The 19,794-nt window shown below is 39.5% G+C and overlaps 2 protein-coding genes across 10 annotated transcripts in view; one reads left to right on the top strand and one right to left on the bottom strand.

Moving 5' to 3' along the window:
* shoc2 (SHOC2 leucine rich repeat scaffold protein) overlaps positions 1-19,794 on the bottom strand; it is a 96,308-nt gene that overhangs the window by 54,014 nt on the left and 22,500 nt on the right. For 6 of the 9 annotated variants that reach the window (XR_013300837.1, XR_013300838.1, XM_077604375.1 and 3 more), the window contains 3 exons: positions 17,948-18,983; positions 17,707-17,844; positions 17,479-17,609 (listed from right to left, as the gene is read on the bottom strand). Coding sequence is in view for 5 of the 9 variants with exons in the window: in XM_077604375.1 (XP_077460501.1) it covers positions 17,479-17,609; positions 17,707-17,844; positions 17,948-18,650 (972 nt within the window). In the remaining 4 variants the exon portion in view is untranslated. Of the gene's footprint in view, positions 1-1,647; positions 1,803-7,232; positions 7,341-17,478; positions 17,610-17,706; positions 17,845-17,947; positions 18,984-19,794 lie in introns of those variants that run through there. The other 3 variants (XM_077604372.1, XM_077604377.1, XM_077604376.1) reach the window with 3 other exon arrangements.
* Positions 7,982-8,764, top strand: LOC144078061 (general transcription factor II-I repeat domain-containing protein 2A-like). The gene is given in 1 exon segment (XM_077606255.1): positions 7,982-8,764. A coding segment is annotated over 1 exon segment (783 nt).

The following is a 19,794-nucleotide window of genomic DNA, read 5'->3' on the forward strand; positions in this document are numbered from 1 at the left end:
GTAGCTCAACATGGATCTGAAAAAGCGAATCCCTGACTTGAACAAGTCAGGAAAGTCACTTGGAGCCATTTCAAAGCAGCTGCAGGTCCCAAGAGCAACAGTGCAAACAATTGTTTGTAAGTATAAAGTGTATGGCACTGTTTTGTCACTGCCACGATCAGATTCAACCGATATTCACCAAAAAGCAGATCTGCCAAGAATTAGAAGATGCTGGAACACAGGTGTCAGTGTCCACAGTCAAGCGTGTTTTGCATCTCAATGAACTGAGAGGCTACCGTGCAAGAAGGAAGCCCTTTCTCCAAAAGCGGCACCTTAAGGCTCGACTGAAGTTTGCTGCTGATCACATGGACAAAGATAAGACCTTTGAGGAAATTTCTGTGGTCAGACGAAACTAAAATCGAGCTGTTTGGCCACAATGCCCAGCAATAGGTTTGGAGGAGAAAAGGTGAGGCCTTTAACCCAAAGTACACCATGCCTACCGTCAAGACGGTGGTGGTAGTATTATGCTGTGGGGCTGTTTCGCTCCCAATGGAACTGGTGCTTTACAGAGAGTAAATGGGATAATGAAGAAGGTGGATTACCTTCAAATTCTTCAAGATCATCCCGGGTCTTGGGCGCAGTTGGGTGTTCCAACCGGACAATGACACCAAACACACATCAAGACTGGTAATGGAATGGCTAAATCTGGCTAGAATTAAGGTTTTTGAATGGCCTTTCCAAAGTCCTGACCTACCCCCATTGAGAACTTGTGGACAATGCTGAAGAAACAAGTCCATGTCAGAAAGCCATCAAATTTAACTGGACTGCACCAATTCTGTCAAGAGGAGTGGTCAAAGATTCAACCAGAAGCTTACCAGAAGCCTGGGGATGGCTTCCAAAAGCACCTAATTGAAGTGAAAATGGCCAAGGGACATGTTACCAAATATTAGCGCTGGTGTATGTGTATTTTTGACCCAGCAGATTTGATCACTTTTTTCTGTTCACCTACAATAAAGTCATAAAAGAACCAAACTTCATGAATGTTTTTTTGACAAAGAAGTATCTGTTCCAATCACTCTATCAGAGAAAAATCAGAGTTGTAGAAATAACTGGAAACTCAAGAGAGCCATGACTTTATGTTCTTCACAAGTGTATGTAAACTTTTGACCACAACTGTAGATATACATATATACATACATATACATTCACAGAGATGCCAACTACCCCGGAATTTCAGGAGTTTACCCGGAAATGCAACACAAACTCCGGGACTCCGGACAACCTCTCTAAACTCCGGAAATCCCACTGTCACTTTTTTTTTAAGCAAGTACCAAATTTCCAATTTAAATGCCTCGGAATTCATACCCTCGCTACGGCTCCCGTCATCTTGATTAAATTGCACTGGAAACCGGAAGAATTCGGTAACAGTGCCTTGTGAATCATCCGAGTTACAAGTTCTGACAAATTATTCGTCTTGTGCGACTTCAGCGTGGCAATCGATTCGGAATCAATTTCATAGGTAGCCTCTATCTCTAACATTTTAGTTTTCGTTTTTTTCATAAGAGATTATGGGCTGACTAAACCACCAGTCTTTTGTTTTGAAACAAATCCAATCATTTTTGTTGTCATCAGGTTGTTCTAAAGGAAGTAGGAGTACACAGCACTTACCAATATGCGGAATAAGCGCAAAATGGATCGCAATTTGGATGACACTTAAGAAATCCAGCCACTCGTAGAACTTTATTGCTTCTTATTCGGCGGAATATCCCATGTTGACGCCGTCTCCAAAAGGACCGACATTTGCACATTGCACAACATGCAAATGCTACTTCAGTGTGGCACAGGGTGGAATTAATGACTGTAAAACGCACGTAAAAGGACCCAAACACAAAGATAAACTTATTTTCATTATGCTGTACTTTTTCAATAGTTTGCAAAAAATACATAATTTCAATTAATTTAAAAATGTGATAATAAAAGTTTGATTTAAATTTTCTTAAGCTTTTTTGTTTTTTTACATTTTATATCAATTTTGCGTGAATCGCATTAATTACAGAAATACTCCGGAAATGGAACAAGGAAACTACTGAAATGTGGTTGACGGAGGTTGGCAGCTCTGCATACATACATATGCATACATACATTTACATATGCATACATACATTTACATATGCATACATACATATACATATGCATACATACATATACATACATACACATACATACATATACATACATACATATACATATGCATACATACATATACATATGCAAAAATACATACATATGCATACATACATATACATACATATGCATACATACATATACATACATATGCATACATACATATACATATGCATACATACATACATATGCATACATACATATACATAAGCATACATACATATACATAAGCATACATACATATACATAAGCATACATACATATACATATGCATACATACATATACATATGCATACATACATATACATATGCATACATACATATACATATGCATACATACATATACATATGCATACATACATATACATATGCATACATACATATACATATGCATACATACATATACATATGCATACATACATATACATATGCATACATACATATACATATGCATACATACATATACATATACATACATACATATACATATGCATACATACATATACATATACATACATACATATACATATGCATACATACATATACATATGCATACATACATATACATATGCATACATACATATACATATGCATACATACATATACATATACATACATACATATACATACATATACATATGCATACATACATATACATATGCATACATACATATACAGTGGGGCAAATAAGTATTCAGTCAACCACCAATTGTGCAAGTTCTCCTAATTGAAAAGATTAGACAGGCCTGTAATTGTCAACATTCGTAAACCTCAACCATGAGAGACAATGTGGGGGAAAAACAGAAAATCAAATTTTTAAAGAAATTATTTTCCAAATTAAGAGTGGAAAATAAATATTTGGTCACCTACAAACAAGCAAGATTTTTGGCTGTCAAAGAGGTCTAGCTTCTTTTAACAAGGTCTAACGAGGTCTCCACTCGTTACCTGTATTAATAACATCTGTTTTAACTCATTATCAGTATAAAAGACACCTGTCCACAACCTCAGTCTCGCGCTAGAGAGCATTTGGATGATCAGGAAGAGGACTGGGAGAAGGTGTTATGGTCAGATGAAACCAAAATAGAACTTTTTGGTAGAAACAAAGGTTCTCGTGTTTGGAGGAGAAAGAATACTGAATTGCATCCAAAGAACACTGTGATGCATGGGAGTGGAAACATGATGCTTTGGGGCTGTTTTTCTGCAAAGGGACCAGGACGACTGATCTGTGTAAAGGAAAGAATGAGGGCCATGTATCGAGATATTTTGAGTGAAAATCTCCTTCCCTCAGCAAGGACAGTGAAGATAAGACGTGGGATGTGTCTTTCAGCATGACAATGATCCCAAACACACAGCCAGGGCAACCAAGGAGTGGCTTCGTAAGAAGCATTTCAAGGTCCTGGAGTGGCCTAGCCAGTCTCCAAATCTCAACCCCATAGAAAATCTGTGGAGGGAGTTGAAAGTCCGTGTTGCCCAACGACAGCCCCAAAACATCACTGCTCTAGAGGAGATCTGCATGGAGGAATGGGCCAAAATACCAGCAACAGTGTGAAAAGCTAGTGAGGAGTTACAGAAAACATTTGGCCTTCGTTATTGCCAAAAAAGGGTGCATAAAGTATTGAGATGAACCTTTGGTATAGACCAAATACTTATTTTCCACCATGATTTGCAAATACATTCTTTAAAATCAAACAACGTGATTTTCAGTTCTTTCCCACATTTTGTCTCTCATGGCTGAGGTTTACCCATGTTGACAATTACAGGCCTCTCTAATCTTTTCAAGTAGGATAACTTGCACAATTGGTGGTTGACTAAATACTTATTTGCCCCACTGTATATATATATGTATATATATATATATATATATATATTTATATGTATATATATATATATATATATATATATATATATATATATATATATATATATATATATATATATATATATATATATATATATATATATATGTATATATGTACATATATATGTATATATATGTATATATATATATCAGTGGCGGTCGGTGCATTTTCTCGTAGCGCCTTCAACGTATCAATCCAACCCTCAAAAACTATTTTATGGCTATAAGACCTCTACTGCAGCTAGAGCTGCGACACATAAAAAATAATCAATAAATAAATGCAGAAAAATGGGGTAAAATCCACTTCCTAGCAGCATTTCATGATTAAATACAAATACTGGAGCTTTTCACACATTAAAACCAGGCCGGGGGGGCGATTTTCCCGGGAAAAGACAGCGATGAACGTCAATGGCGTACGGGCAAACATTGCCCGAAAATGGGGTAAAATCCAGCCGAAAACAGCATTTATTGATTAAATACAAATACTGGAGCTTTTTAGACATCAGAATCGGGCCCGGAGTATCATTTCCCCGGTAAAAAGACAGCGATGAACGTCGTTACGTCCATACGTGAAATGACAAAAAAATGCACTAAAATTAGGTATAATCCACTTCCTAGCAGCATTTATTGACTAAATACAAATACTGGAGCTTTTGAGACATTACAACCAGGCCAGGGGGGTGATTTCCTCGGGAAAAGACAGCGATGGACGTCAATGGCGAAATTGGAATAATTAAACTGGGATAAAATCCACATCCTAGCAGCATTTAGTGATTAAATACAAACACTGGAGCTTAAATACAAACACTGGAGCTTTACAGATATCAGAACCGGGTCCACAATTGAAATATTATTTAGGAATATAGCCATATTTTACTCACCAAAAATCCTTTTTAACTGTACACAATATCTATCCTCCTTTCGTTCTTCCTTCTTTCCTATCGCCATCGAACCTAATGATGAAAGTCGAGCCTGTCCTGTCATATTTCTGGCATAGTCTGTTTTGAAAATGGCTTTAAATCAACACAACGATATACTATTTGCTTGTGGAGCTAAATTAGCGCACTGAAGGTGCCGCACACACAATTTTCCCGGCTGTAACAGGCTTGCTAGCTTCGGAGTTGACCACCCTTTCTTAATGATGTCCATTTTTTTTCTGGAAAAGTCAGTCTGGAAAATAGCTTTGTGAGCGAATCTGCAACAGAATCCATTTGTTTTTGCTTCTGTCGGCCATTGTGGGTGGAGTTTGCGATCTCTTGGCCCGCCTACTAGCCAATCATAGTTGGTGAAAGCAATGACATATCCCAGCCAGCAAAATGCCAACGCCAATGAAAAATCATTGTGGGGTTGCCAATTCGAAATCTGATTGGTTAAAAGCAACAGTCTTGTTTAATGCAGAAGACCCCGCAGAACTGATTTTGAAGGCTTTGAGGCAGATCTGATCTGGCAACGAATAATGGCTGAAATGTGATTGGTTAAATGCTTCAATATGAAAACACATCTGGAAGCAGTGCAACCAGTGGGGAAAGCAATGAAAGGAAGCTAACAGACTATTTGGAATAATAAGTATTGATGGACAAAATATAATATGATTCAGATATTTCTTAGGCCAGCAGAGAAGGCCTTGAAGGCCCTGACGGCCCGCCACTGATATATATATATGTGTGTGTATATATATATATATATGTGTATATATGTATATTTGTATGTATATATATGTATATGTGTGTACAGACGCTCCCCTACTTACGAACGCAATTGGCTCCGAGCGATTGTTCATAAGTTGAATTTGTTTGTAAGTTGATTCAGTGCTATATTTTGTATTATAATTTATGTTTAAGGCCGATATAAGTATATTGAAGGTTTATATAAGTGCATTTGTATGTTTAAGGCTTGTATAAGTAACACGCATTGGTTTGTACTGAAAAAAAAACATTTAATAAAATGGAGAGAATATGTACAGTACTGTAGAGAGAGAGAGAGATTTATGTATTAGAAACTGGCCAAAAGAAGCGACCTAGTGACGATTGCAGTTTTCTTCTTTTTTTCATCATAAATGATGCAGTAGCACTGTATGGCATCATTCAATTGATTTGCAAACTTTGTGCAACGTTCAATATTTGGGTCCTGCTGCTCGATCTTTCTGTTCATAAATGGTACTGAATGTGCAACGCTCACCACTCTCACGCGCATCAAGCTTCGTTATTATTGCCACTCGTTTCAAATGAAATGGCTTGCCTCTTCCTTGCAACTCCCTCAATAAAAGCCTTTAGCTTTTTACCAACCATATTCAATATTGGATGCATGAGATATTTAATGATACAAATGAAAAAGGTTCTTTGCACACTGGAGCACTGCATCCATTATTGAATATGGTTGGTAAAAAGCTAAAGGCTTCTATTGAGGGAGTTGCAAGGAAGAGGCAAGCCATTTCATTTGAAACGAGTGGCAATAATAACGAAGCTTGATGTGCGTGAGAGTGGTGAGCGTTTCACGGGCATATATATATATATATATATATATATATATATATATATATATATGCCCGTGAAACGCTCACCACTCTCACGCACATCAAGCTTCGTTATTATTGCCACTCGTTTCAAATGAAATGGCTTGCCTCTTCCTTGCAACTCCCTCAATAGAAGCCTTTAGCTTTTTACCAACCATATTCAATAATGGATGCATGAGATATTTAATGATACAAATGAAAAAGGTTCTTTGCACACTGGAGATACATTCACGCACTTCCGCATTGCAACGAAGAAGAAGGTAGATGCTGGGTGAGCTGAGCTCTCATAGCGCCAGGCGTCGGTATTAGCGTCAGAAAGAAGTACTACTCTGAAAAAGGCGCGAAATACAAAATTGGATTTACGAACATTTTTCGACTTAAACGCAATTTGCAGACATGTTCGTATGTACCGTTGTTCGTAAGTTGAATGTTCGTAAGTAGGGGAGCGTCTGTATGTATATATGTATGTATGTATATATATATATGTATGTATGTATATATACATATATATGTATATATACATATATATGTATATATACATATATAAATGTATATATGTGTATGTATATATGCATTTTTTCAGTGTTTTTCCCCCTAGCCCAGAGATGGGCAAACTACGGCCCGCGGGCCATATCCGGCCTGTTAGGCCTTTTAATCCGGCCCGCCGATGTTGTCCAAATTATAGTAAAAATCTATTACCTCATGAATTTCTCTTTCCCTTTCCCCTGGAATAGCCTCGTTTCCCCGATAGATGCGCACTAGTCTAGACCTTTGTTGGAGTGTAACTTTCCAGCTGCCATTTCCCCCTTCGGTAAAAATGAGCGTATCTAAGAAAAGAAAAGTGGACACTGAGTGCCGAGTGTTTAAAAAAGAGTGGACAACAAAATGTTTTTACTGATGTACGATCAACGGCTGTATGTCTGATTTGCCAAGAAACGGTTGCAGTTTTCAAAGAGTTCAATATCAGCCGTCACTTTGCCACAAAGCATGCCAACTACGCTAGCAAGCAGTCAACTCAATAACGGGCGGCTACCGCTCAGAAGTTAGCAGCTAATTTACAGACTCAGCTGAATTTTTTTCACCGACAAACTGCGTTTCAAGAGTCAAATACCAAGGCAAGTTTTTTACTGGCATTCAAATTAGCTAAGGCTAGCAAGCCTTTATCCGAAGGCGAGTTTTTGAAAGAATGTATGGTAGAGACAGCAGATCTCTTGTGTCCGGAAAGCAAAGTCAAGTTTAAAAAAGTCAGTTTATCACGCAGGACAGTGATTTGCCGTGTGGAACTGATTGACGAAGATTTAGTCAGCGAGTTAAACAAAAAGGCGGAGTCCTTTAATTCATATTCACTAGCACTGGATGAAAGCAAAGACGTTAAAGACAATGCTCAGCTACTAATTTTTATCCGAGGGATAAATGACAGTTTTGAGATAACGGAGGAACTTTTGAGCATGGAATCGCTGAAGGGGAAAACGCAAGGAGAGGACTTATATGAAAAGGTGTCTGCGGTCATCGAGAGAATGAAGCTGCCTTGGAATAAACTTGCCAGTGTCACCACGGATGGATCGCCAAATTTAACTGGGAAAAACGTCAGGCTGCTGAAAAGAATCCAAGATAAAGTGAAATAAGAAAACATCGACCACAATGTTATTTTTCTTCACTGCATCATTCATCAACAATCTCTGTGTAAGTTTGTATTGCAGCTTAATCATGTTGTGGATCCAGTTGTAAAACTTGTTTACTTCATACGAGCAAGGGGACTTAACCACCGTCAGTTCACTACTTTCCTAGAGGAAACCGATGCGGATCACCAGGACTTACTTTACCACTCTCGTGTCCGCTGGTTAAGTTTGGGGAAAGTGTGCCGAGTGTGGGAGCTCAAAGAGGAGATTCGTTCGTTTTTGGAGTTAATGGGGAAATCCGACAAATTCCCTGAGCTGAGTGATGAAGACTGGCTTTGTGACTTTGCGTTTGCTGTGGACATATTGTCACATGTGAATGAGCTGAACGTTAAGCTGCAGGAGAAAGATCAGCTTGCGCACGACATGTACACAAATGTGAGAGCCTTCAAATCCAAGTTGATTTTATTCTCCAGGCAAATTTCAAACAAATCTTTCGCTCATTTCCCCAAACTGGCCATGCAGAAGGCCCGAGACGTGAAGAAATACTGCAAATCACTGGACGACATGCACAGAGAATTCTGTCGTTGTTTCACCGATTCTGAAAAAAATTGAGAAGTCACTTCAGCTGGTGTCCTGTCCCCTGTCACAAGACCCCGAAACAGCACCACATGAGCTGCAATTGAAGCTGATCGATCTTCAGTCTGACTCCATCTTAAAAGAGAAGTTCAAATCTCTTAAACTGAATGACTTTTACGCTTCACTTAATGAAGCCACGTTTCCAAACCTCCGGAGGACAGCACAGAAGATGCTGGCATTGTTTGGCTCGACTTACGTGTGTGAGCAGACTTTCAGCGTCATGAACTTTAATAAAGCCCATCACAGATCCCGGTTAACTGACCAACACCTCAGATCTATTTTGAGAATTGCCACCACGAAACTAACTCCAAATTTAGATGCACTGGCAAAAAGGGGAGAACAACACAGTTCCCACTGAAATTCTTTCGTTGTTCGTATGTTCTTAATGTTGAAAGTAAATTTGAAAATATATTTTCACCTTCAATTGTGTCTTTTTTTCTTACATTTCAATCCCCAGGTCTGATGAATTACATTGCGTGTCCAAATGCTCCTGGCCTGGCCCCTCTGTCAAATTTTAGTATCCATTCTGGCCCGCAAGTCAAAAAGTTTGCCCACCCCTGCCCTAGCCTGTTAGCTCCCGTTGGCGGAGCGATTGCTAATACAAGACTATTTCTCGTTGGCAAGTGGTCGTGCGTTATCCTATTGTGAGGACATTTGTGTGCATCATTTTCGGAATACAACAGCAAACAGCCCATCGATAGTGGAAAGTCAGGGTGGAGGCGGGGCAAACAGCCAACCGGGCCGGGAGAATAAAGGTATAAAAATGTAAAACAAAATTAGAATTAAGTTTAGTGTAAGGTTAGATTAAACTTATTTTTTGAGTGTGTCTGCATCGTAATCCAAGTTCATTTAAATTTGTTTGTTTTATTACGATTCACCGGTGCAAAAAGTCTTCCCCGCTCGCCGCCCCCTCTGTCTAATTTTAGTTCTATTAAACACATTTTAGTAACATTAAACCACTAGTTATGTGTTACTTTGTCAATAGATGGCGATTAGAAGAAATAAAACATTTTTTCCAATCCAATATCCTGTTTTTGGTGTTTTATCAGAGGGTTGGAACGAATTAATTTGTTTTTAGTTCATTTCAATGGGAAACGTTTGTTCGAGTTACGAGAATATCGACATACGAGCTCAGTCCCGGAACGAATTAAGCTTGTATCTCGGTGTACCACTGTAATATTAAGATATTAATACATTACCTGTCTGGTCTGCTTAACCACAATATTCGAAGGATCACTGTACTGTTAAATATGCAGATGCCACCTTAGTTTAAAAAAATCGTGCCTCACATAGCTCCTCCTACACTGTAAAATTTTGTACAAAAAATTCCAACGCATCAAGAAGGGCTGGCTCTAGAAGTGACTGTGTAGTTCCCTTCAAAAAGAGTGCATTCAGTCAAAGCACCTTCTCTGTCCGTGCCTCACATACATGGAACTCAATGCCAATTACCATACATACGGGAACTCCCGTCTCTGAACCTCTTCGCCAATCATCTTAAAGCATGGCTGTTAGATGAACAAAAAAGCAATCACAACGCTGTCTTGTGTGTGCATGTGTGTGCGTCGGTGTGTTTGTGCTTGTGTCATCATTTACCTTCAACCTTCTCAAGGGACTAAAGTTGGAAATTAGTCCTCAGATACAATCTTATATATTTACTTGCATATAAGCCGCTTTTGTCAGACAAAAATATGAATACTGAATCGAGGGTACGCTTATTTGCGCACAAAAACACGATTTGCAAAAAACTGCAATTTGACGGCGCCGTGACATGATGTCACTTCAAAATGGCTCCCATGGTGCGCTGTGACGTCACGACGCAAGCGAATGGTGATACGGTCATTTATTTCAAAATAGAGAAAATATAAACAGATAAAACGCTAAACAAAATTTATTTTGAAATCTATGAAAGAAATTCATGAAAAAAACGTATTTTGCCTAAAACGCAAAACGTTCCCGTCACTGCTCGCTCGGGGCACGGCCATCTTAGTGAGATCGGGGCGCAACCATCTTAGCGAGGTCGGGGCGCGGCCATCTTAGGGAGGTCGGGGCGCGGCCATTTTAGGGAGGATGGGGCACGGCCATCTTTGGTTTTCTGTTCAATACTTTCAGAGCTTGCTTACAAGTTGTTTCAATTGGTTTTAGTGTTGTCTTGAAAGCCAACTACCAACTTGTTAGGCAGTAAGTCATGTGTAATATGAGCATTCTGTCAATATACAGTTTTGCTGACTCTGGAGTTAGATTGTTTCTAATGAACCTAAAATTGGACAAATTCTGGTAATGGTGCTGAGAGATTCTTTGTATTTCAGAAATGTTACATCCATATTAAACGCATCTTTTGATTTGGAGCGTTCGAGACCAGACACAGCTGCAGATTAAGAATGGGTTCATTGGTGTTCAGTGGTATTGGTGGGTGATATTCTATCTGAGGGATGTTAGGTGTCAGTTCTTTAACGGAGTCTATAAAATAATCATTTTAAGTTGTAGCAATATCCCTTGGGTCATGTAAAATGTGTGTTCACTTATCCAGTTATTTAATCTGTTCATAATATGTCTGTGTAACCTTTTTTTAATGACATTTGTCGACTTGGTAGCAATTTCCAAGTCGACAAATGTCATTAAAAAAGGTTACACAGAGATATTATGAACAGAGTAAATAAGTGAAGTGAAAAAGCAGAGTTGGGACAATTGCCTCTACGGATGAAGACCACATTCGTCATTTGGGAGTATTTACAATTTCAGAATGAAGATGTGTACCAAAAGGTCCTATGAAAAAATTGTTGCACTCAGTTCTAGGTATCCGTGAATAAAATCGATATTGCAAATTAAACTTCCTGATGCAGAAAAATCGAGATTAGTATATTTTCAGGCCTATAGGGCCGACTAAAAGGGCACGGTCTCAGTTGTGGCTGAAATTTCCATTTTTTATTTTTTTTGCCCCTAGAAAAGGCGCGGCGACTGCAATGGTTGTGCAAGCATACCACATATGCTAGCATACATGCATGCTCGTGTATGTGTTAAAAAAGCAACAGGAGCAAAACTGACGTTGATTGTGTTTTATTGACATATGGTGTACTTGCAGTAATATACCGTAAAACCTCAATTTGATCGGCACCTCTATTTGAACGGCACCTTGGTGGAAGAATTGAAAAATAGAACGCACCCTCTAATTAAACGGCAACTCTAATTGAACGGCAACTCTAATTGAACGGCACCTCTAATTGAACGTCACTACGGGGGAAAAGTTTGAAAAATAGAGCGGCATGCCGGTGAAATAGAGGTTTTTCTCAACCTGAGAAGGTGGTCAGGTGGCAGGCGCCTTCTTGCCTGGGATTCATACTGTTGTCACATTAGCGATGCCACCAAGAAGCAATTGAAGAAGCTCCATATTAATGTGGCCATGATTCCAGAAGGCTGCACCAAATTTAACGGAACGCCCCATTCAAGGCCAAAGTCCGACATTTGTACGAGAACTGCCCGTTGCACGGCGAGAAGAGCTACATACACCAAATTTGGCAACATGCGAGCACCAACAATGGAAGTTTGTTTGAAATGGATTGTCGATGCTTGGGATCATCTGCCAAAGGATCTAATCATCAAGTTGTTCAAGGGATGCGGACTGACCAACGCTCTCGACGGCTGGAAGAATTGCCAGATCCATTGTCATTGTTTCAGGTCAGACCACATTCGTCATTTGGGAGTATTTAGACTGGTTTGCAACTTCTCCAGCAAGCGCAAGCCAATGATGGCAACGATGAACGTGAACTCACTCAGACACTCGACGCTGATGCGGAAGGTGATGTGAATGACGAGGACAGCTACAACAGCGACGTGTCACTTGATTTTCACCAGTGAATTTGTAATTACTTACCAGTAATCGCCTTGTATTTGTGCCTTTTGTTAAATAAATATGTATATGTTACCTGGTTTCTCTTTTCATCCAGAAAATTTACCGCATCTTCTCAAAATTCTGACCAGCTAGTCAAAAAATAGAGCGGCACCCACTAATTGAACGGCACTTCCAATTGAACGGCACTTCCAATTGAACGGCACTTCTAATTGAACAGCACTTCTAATTGAACGGCACTTCTAATTGAACATCACTATGGGGGAAATTTTGAAAAGTAGAATGGCATGCCGTTGAAATAGAAATTTTACGGTAGGTCAAATGATTCAAACATCTACAAATCTGTCAAAGTCCTCATCTTCTGTATCCGACATAAAGAATTCGGAGTTCGAGTGCGTGAGTTTGCTGTCCAACAATACTGGGTTCCATCTCATCATCAGTCACTGTTGTCGCTGTTGGGTTTCGTAACATTGGATTGGATAACTTTATTCATCCCGTATTCGGGAAATTTCGTTGTCACAGTAGCAAGGGGGTGAGGATGCAGAAATAGGAAAGGCATTTTAGACATAAATAGATAAGTGGGTTAATAAATAAATATATAAATAAATTAGCGTGTTGCTGAAATATATATATATTTATACACATATATACATACATACACATATATATACACATATATATACATATATATATATACACATATATATATACACCGTAATTACTCGAATATAACACGCATATTTTTGCTATATAATTAATTCCAATAGTTGGGGGTGCGTGTTATAATCAATAACTAAAATAAATTACAAATTTTCGATCGAAAAAAGCATTGTCAAACTCACTTTGACGCACGGACATTGTGCAATTTCCAACTTTGAATTCAAAATACACGCATATTAAAGATCGTCAAGCCTCACAAACATCACAATCCTGCATTAATAAGCTGGAAAGTAGAATACTACATTGTAGTGTAGTACGTACTTGTATTTAAAAATATGTCCAGCGGGGGGCAGTACATTCCCTTGTTACATGTGATAGTCTTTTCCATTGTGCATATCTTCAAATCATTTATTTATTCAATTTGTATGTTCCTTTTCTTGTTTGAGAATGACAATAGATATTTGAATTAAAACATGGTATTGTCAATTGAAATGTAGTCAATGTTCAAGGAAGTCTAAAAGGTATTGCAACATAACATGTCTACATATGTTTGTCCACTCTGCGTATCATCTATTGCCCTAAAATTCAAAAGCATAACTCCCAACTGCACGACACTCGACACGCTCGTACCTGAAGATTTCTCTATCCAGTTTTGAACAAAACAATCGTGAAACGAAGAAAAAAAGGTAAGATTTCTGATTTTCGTCAGCGGGAAATTTTAGGTGCGCACTATATTCGAGTACTGCGTTTTTCCAGATTTTTTTGGCCCAAAATTACCTGCGTGTTATTTTCGAGTGCGCGTTATATTCGAGTAATTACGGTATATATACATATATATATATATACATATATATATATATACATATATACATATATACATATATACATATATATATATATATATACATATATATATATATATATATATATATATATATATATATATATATATATATATGTATGTATGTCGAGATACGAGCTTAATCCGTTCCGGAACTGAGCTGAATGGAAAACAAATTAATTCGTTCCAGCCCTCTGAAAAAACACCAAAAACAGGATATTGGATTGGAAAAAATGTTTTATTTCTTCTAATTCGCCATCTATTAACAAAGTAACACATAACTAGTGGTTGAATAGAAATTAAATGTGTTTAATTTAACTAAAATTGGGCAGATTTCGCCGACGGGAGACAGAGACGTTTGGGGGCGTGGGGGGGGGTATTTATTTTTTCCACGACAACGCACTCGTAAACGGAATAAACAAATTTAAATTGACTTGGATTAATATATACAGACACTCAAACATACGTTTGATGTAACTTTACACAAAACTGAATTCTAATTTTCTTGTAATCTTTTGTTACCTTCGTTTTCCGGGTTGGCGGTTTGCCACGCCTCCACCCTCACGTTCGCTATCGATGGACTGTTTGCTGTTGTATTGCCTTCAAAATATTCTCAAAATGATGCACACAAATGTCCTCACAATAGGATAACGCACGACCACTTGCCAACGAGAAATAGTCTTTAAAGAACGATCGCGGGAGCTTCTTTCCTTAGAAAGAATAACAGGAAATACAATAGTTGAGCTTACCCACGTATTGATTGTGGGTAATGAAGTTTTATTCTGAGAAAGGTTGCCATTGCCTATGGGTGTTGTGTGCACAAGTGTACTTCATTACCCAGAAAGCCCTCCTTTTGCATGCGCGTTGCGCGTTTCCTGGTCTTAGGAGAAACTCGTCTGAATTAATCGTTCAGTGCTCGTAAATATTGTTATACACGAAAGATATGCAAAAAAGACCTGGCTTGGTCGCATCACGAAATTTTGATCGCATGAAGGGCGAATTATTCGATCGAAATTTCCGCCGTAAGACGAGAATTTTGTATGACGAGCGGTCGTATGACGAGGTACCACTGTGTGTATATATATATATATATATAAGCACACATATACATACATATAGATGTACATGCATGCATACGGTAGGTCTTAACACAGCCCTTTTTTGTTAAAGAGCCTGACAGCTGATGGGAGGAAGGATCTGCGGAAGCGCTCCTTCCTGCAATGAGGGTGGGAGGTGCTGTCCATGATGGACATCATCCTGGTCAGCATCCTCCGCTCTCCCACTTCCTCCACAGAGTCCAAAGGACAGCCCAAAACAGAGCTGGCCCTCCTGACCAGCTTATTCAGCCTGTTCCTGTCCCTCTCCGTGTTCCCGCATCCCCAACAGAGCACTGCATAAAACACTGTAGATGCCACCACAGTGTCGTAGAAAGTCCTCAGCAGTGTCCTGCACACTTCAAAGGACCGTAGACTCCTCAGTAGGTCGAGGCGGCTCTGGCCCCTTTTGTACAGGGCATCTATGTTTGTGGACCAGTCTAGTTTGTTGTTGAGGTGAACACCCAGGTACTTCAAATTCTCCACGATTTCAATGTCTGTACCCTGGATGTTCACCTGAGTGGTCTGTTGAGGAGTCCTCCGAAAGTCGATGACCATTTCCTTTGTCTTACTGGTGTTGATGTAGAAGTGGTTTTGCCTACACCAGTCAACAAAGGCTGTGATGACTCCCCTGTTCTCCAGGTCGTTCCCGTCCGTCACTCGTCCAACAATAGCGGTGTCGTCAGAGAACTTCTGGACGTGGCAGGTGTCTGTATTATGTTTCAAGTCTGATGTGTAGAGGGAGAAGAGGAGTGGGGAGAGCACTGTGCCTTGTGGGGGCCCCGTGCTGCAAGCTACCACATCAGCCGTACAGTCCTGGAGTCTCACATTTTGTGGTCTTTCCGTGAGGAAGTCGATGATCCATGCGGCTAGGTGGTTCCTTACTCCAGCCTCTTCCAATTCCCCTCTCAGTAGGACCGGCTGAATGGTGTTGAACGCACTGGACAGGTCAAAAAACATCATTCTCACCGTGCTCCCCGTGTTCTCCAGGTGTGAAAGAGACCTGTGCATCAGGTAGGTGGTAGCATCTTCCACACCAATGCCTGGACGATAGGCGAACTGCAGAGGGTCCAGCTCTGCATTCATCAGGGGGCTGAGGTGATTGAGGATGATCCTCTCCAATGTCTTGATCAGGTGAGAGGTTAATGCTACCGGCCTGAAGTGGTTTGGCTCCCTGGGGTTCGCAGTCTTTGGAACTGGGACCACACAGGAAGTTTTCCACAAGGTGGGGACCTTCTGCAGACTGGGGCTGAGGTTGAAAATATGCAGAATCACTTTGCCAAGCTGACCTGCACACTCTTTCAGTAGTCTGGAGCTGTAGCTTTCCATTTGCAATGCTGCTTCTCCTAGCTGTTCTTTCGTGTTTAATCCACGTCTTAAGTCCATCTTCCAAGCGTTCACACCCGCATTCTGTTGTCATTCATGTTAGAGCTTTCCTCTGTATAGCTACTATATGGTGTTGTTTCTTTGACTATTGAGTGTTTTTGAGGGTTAAAAGCTCTACAAGCACACAGAGGTCAAATTCCTCATCACTGGTCTGGGATGTTTTCAATGGATTTACCATAATGCTTGAAGTACGGGGACAGGCTATTTTAGGGTCTGCTCATTTGACTACGAGAACATGAACGTCCGCTGGGTTGACCGCAGTAAGTAGCGTGTCAGCAATAAATGAAACCAGTCAGTCAAGCAGTCATACAAAATTTTGAATTTAGTGCAAACACAAGCCACACACGGACTGAATGGGTGCAGAGACAATTTTTAAAAAAAATGCTAGACTTTAAAGTGTGTCATTTAGGTGTGAAAATACGGTACATTTTTTTCTGGACTTGTTCAGCCCAAGTACACAGTATTGGACAAAACTCAAATGATACTCACCAATTTCTTTGACCCAGAAAATCTGAGCTAATTCCTGACCAGTATTTTGGTGCACACGTTGAAATTTTGTGAAAGGGATTGAACGTATTAGATTTTTTTTTTAAATCAATTTCAAGATTTGTTTGTTATCCAATACACTTTGTATTTCAAGTGTAATTCTGTTAAAGGGTCTTTTAAGAAAAAAATCTAAAACAGTAATTGCGTTAATAAATATCAGAATTTTTATTCACATATTTAAGAAAATATTGTCAATACTGTCTTGAAATATTGTGATATACTAATTTTGTGGCTCTGTTTAATCCTTATTGGGAGAAAAATAAAAACTTTTGCATTAGAAGCAATGAACAATACTGAGTAAGTTATTGGTTGAACTTACCTCTGGTAACACTGAAATGTTATTGTTTTCGAGATTTAGCTCTTCCAGTTCTCGACATTTGGCTAATGATCTGGGGATGGCTGATAATCTATTATATCTCAGACCCAAGCGGTTAATGCAGGCCAGGTTTCCTGAAGTACAAGATATGCATAATTATTTTTTTGTCAACATTACATGTAATTGAATGCTTATTGAGTGATTAAACTGATTAAACTTTAAGTGCTCTACCTATAGTCTCTGGAAGGTCTAAGAGCTCATTGTGCTGCAAGTCTAGGTTTGTTATTTGTGTGCAATTTCCAATCTCCTTGGGTAAGTGCTCCAGCTGATTATGGGCGACATCCAGTGTAATGAGGATGCGAAGTTCCCCTGAAGACCCATGAAAAACACAGCCAATGACTAATCAGGTACACCACAGCAGCCTTTTAAAGTAAATTTATCTAAAAACAGTAGCTTTAAATGTTTGACCTACCAATCTCTGCAGGAAGGTGCTTGATCTTGTTCTCCCGGATGCTGAGCATGGTGAGCTTGGAAAGGTTCCGGATATCTTTCTCCACAGTTGTAATCCGGTTGAATCGTAAGTAGAGCGTTGCGAGCGACGTCAGTCGGTAGACAACTGGTGGGATCTCCCTCAACTTATTGTGCCGGAGATCGAGCATGCGAAGTTTCTTAAGAGAGTCCAGTGAGTCGGGCAAGCTGGTCAAGGAATTCTCACTCAAAGCCAAAGTGAGCAGGCCTGAAAGGCAACCCACTTCAGGTGGAAGGCTTTGCAACTTGTTGCTGTATAGATAGAGTTCAGCCAGCTGCGTCAGCTCCTTAATGGAGGTGGGCAGCATATGAATAGAGCGTTTGGAGAGATCCAGTCTCATGGAATTTTCCTCCCTGCACTTGTTAAGCTCTTTAATCACTTCAGCATTGCTGGACTTCTTGCGTGTTCCCGGTGCCGGGTTAGGTCGCTTTATTGTATTGTCAACAGAAAAGGCAACACCTGGTGTTGAGCTGCATGTGTCCTTCTTACCTTCTTTGGCCTCTTTCCCTTTGGTCTTGGTTTCTTTGCCACCATCCTTGAATTGGCCTGCTAGAGTCCGGGCCTCCTTTTCCCTTTCTTTGCCCCCCGAACCGCTTTTATGGTCCTTTTCTTTTGAATCTTTTTCTTTGCCTAAATTACTACTCATGTCGACGTTATCGAGCTTCCTGGTGAGTTGCTCATGAGTTTCTCGACAGGTTACCTATTTAAGGAAGAAAGGGATGTGGAAAATCGAAAACACTTTAAAAAACATCGCCGGGTGGGATCACACAGTTCTGATTCTTCTTGAGAAACACAAATTTTTGATTTTTTTTTTAATATGTTAGTCCTTTGTTAAAATGCCAGCGAATAAAAAATCTGGACTATGGCATCAGTGGACCACATGCTTCAGCGTTGAAGCTGCATATAATTGCGGGACCTTTAAGTAAATCTTTTAGAATTCCTTCAGGCTCAAAGGGGCATCAACTTCATGGTAATCCCCCTGTTGAAGAAAAAAAAATACATGTTTACATGTTGGTCGTTTCAAATGAGTTTTCTCTATTAAACAATTTACGGATTAGAAATGTTTAAACTTCGTTAATTTATTGCATATGAGACTGGAATTCAATTCACATCATGTTTATTGGCCAAAGAACTAAAATACAGACATGCAAAATAAAAATTTAAAAAAATGAATCTACATTACAGAGTGGAACGTTAGCGTTGCTGTATTGAGGCTAATGGTGAAAGACAATGTACAGACGCTCCCCTACTTACGAACATACAACTTACGAACAACGGTACATTCGAACATGTCTGCAAATTGCGTTTAAGTCGAAAAATGTTCGTAAGTCCAATTTTGTATTTCGCGCCTTTTTCAGTGTAGTACTTCTTTCCGCTGCCAATACCGACGCCTGGCGCTGTGAGAGCTCAGCTCACCCAGCATCTACCTTCTTCTTCGTTGCAATGCGGAAGTGCGTGAATGTATCTCCAGTGTGCAAAGAACCTTTTTCATTTGTATCATTAAATATCTCATGCATCCATTATTGAATATGGTTGGTAAAAAGCTAAAGCAGGGGTCTGAAACTCAATTTACCTGGGGGCCGCTAGAGGCCAAGTCTGGGTGAGACTGGGCCGCATCAGGATTTCCACAAGAAAAGCGCTGATAAAACATTCCAATGTTATCAAATATCTTTATTTTTTTACAAAAAATAATGAATTAGATAAATTAACTTAAAGATGAATAAAAAATCAATCAATCAGTAATACAAAAATAAAATAATAATAATGAGAGATATACACTGGCTGCCTAA

This window comes from Stigmatopora argus, chromosome 7 (assembly GCF_051989625.1).
Source record: "Stigmatopora argus isolate UIUO_Sarg chromosome 7, RoL_Sarg_1.0, whole genome shotgun sequence".
In the NCBI taxonomy this organism is placed as follows: domain Eukaryota; kingdom Metazoa; phylum Chordata; class Actinopteri; order Syngnathiformes; family Syngnathidae; genus Stigmatopora; species Stigmatopora argus.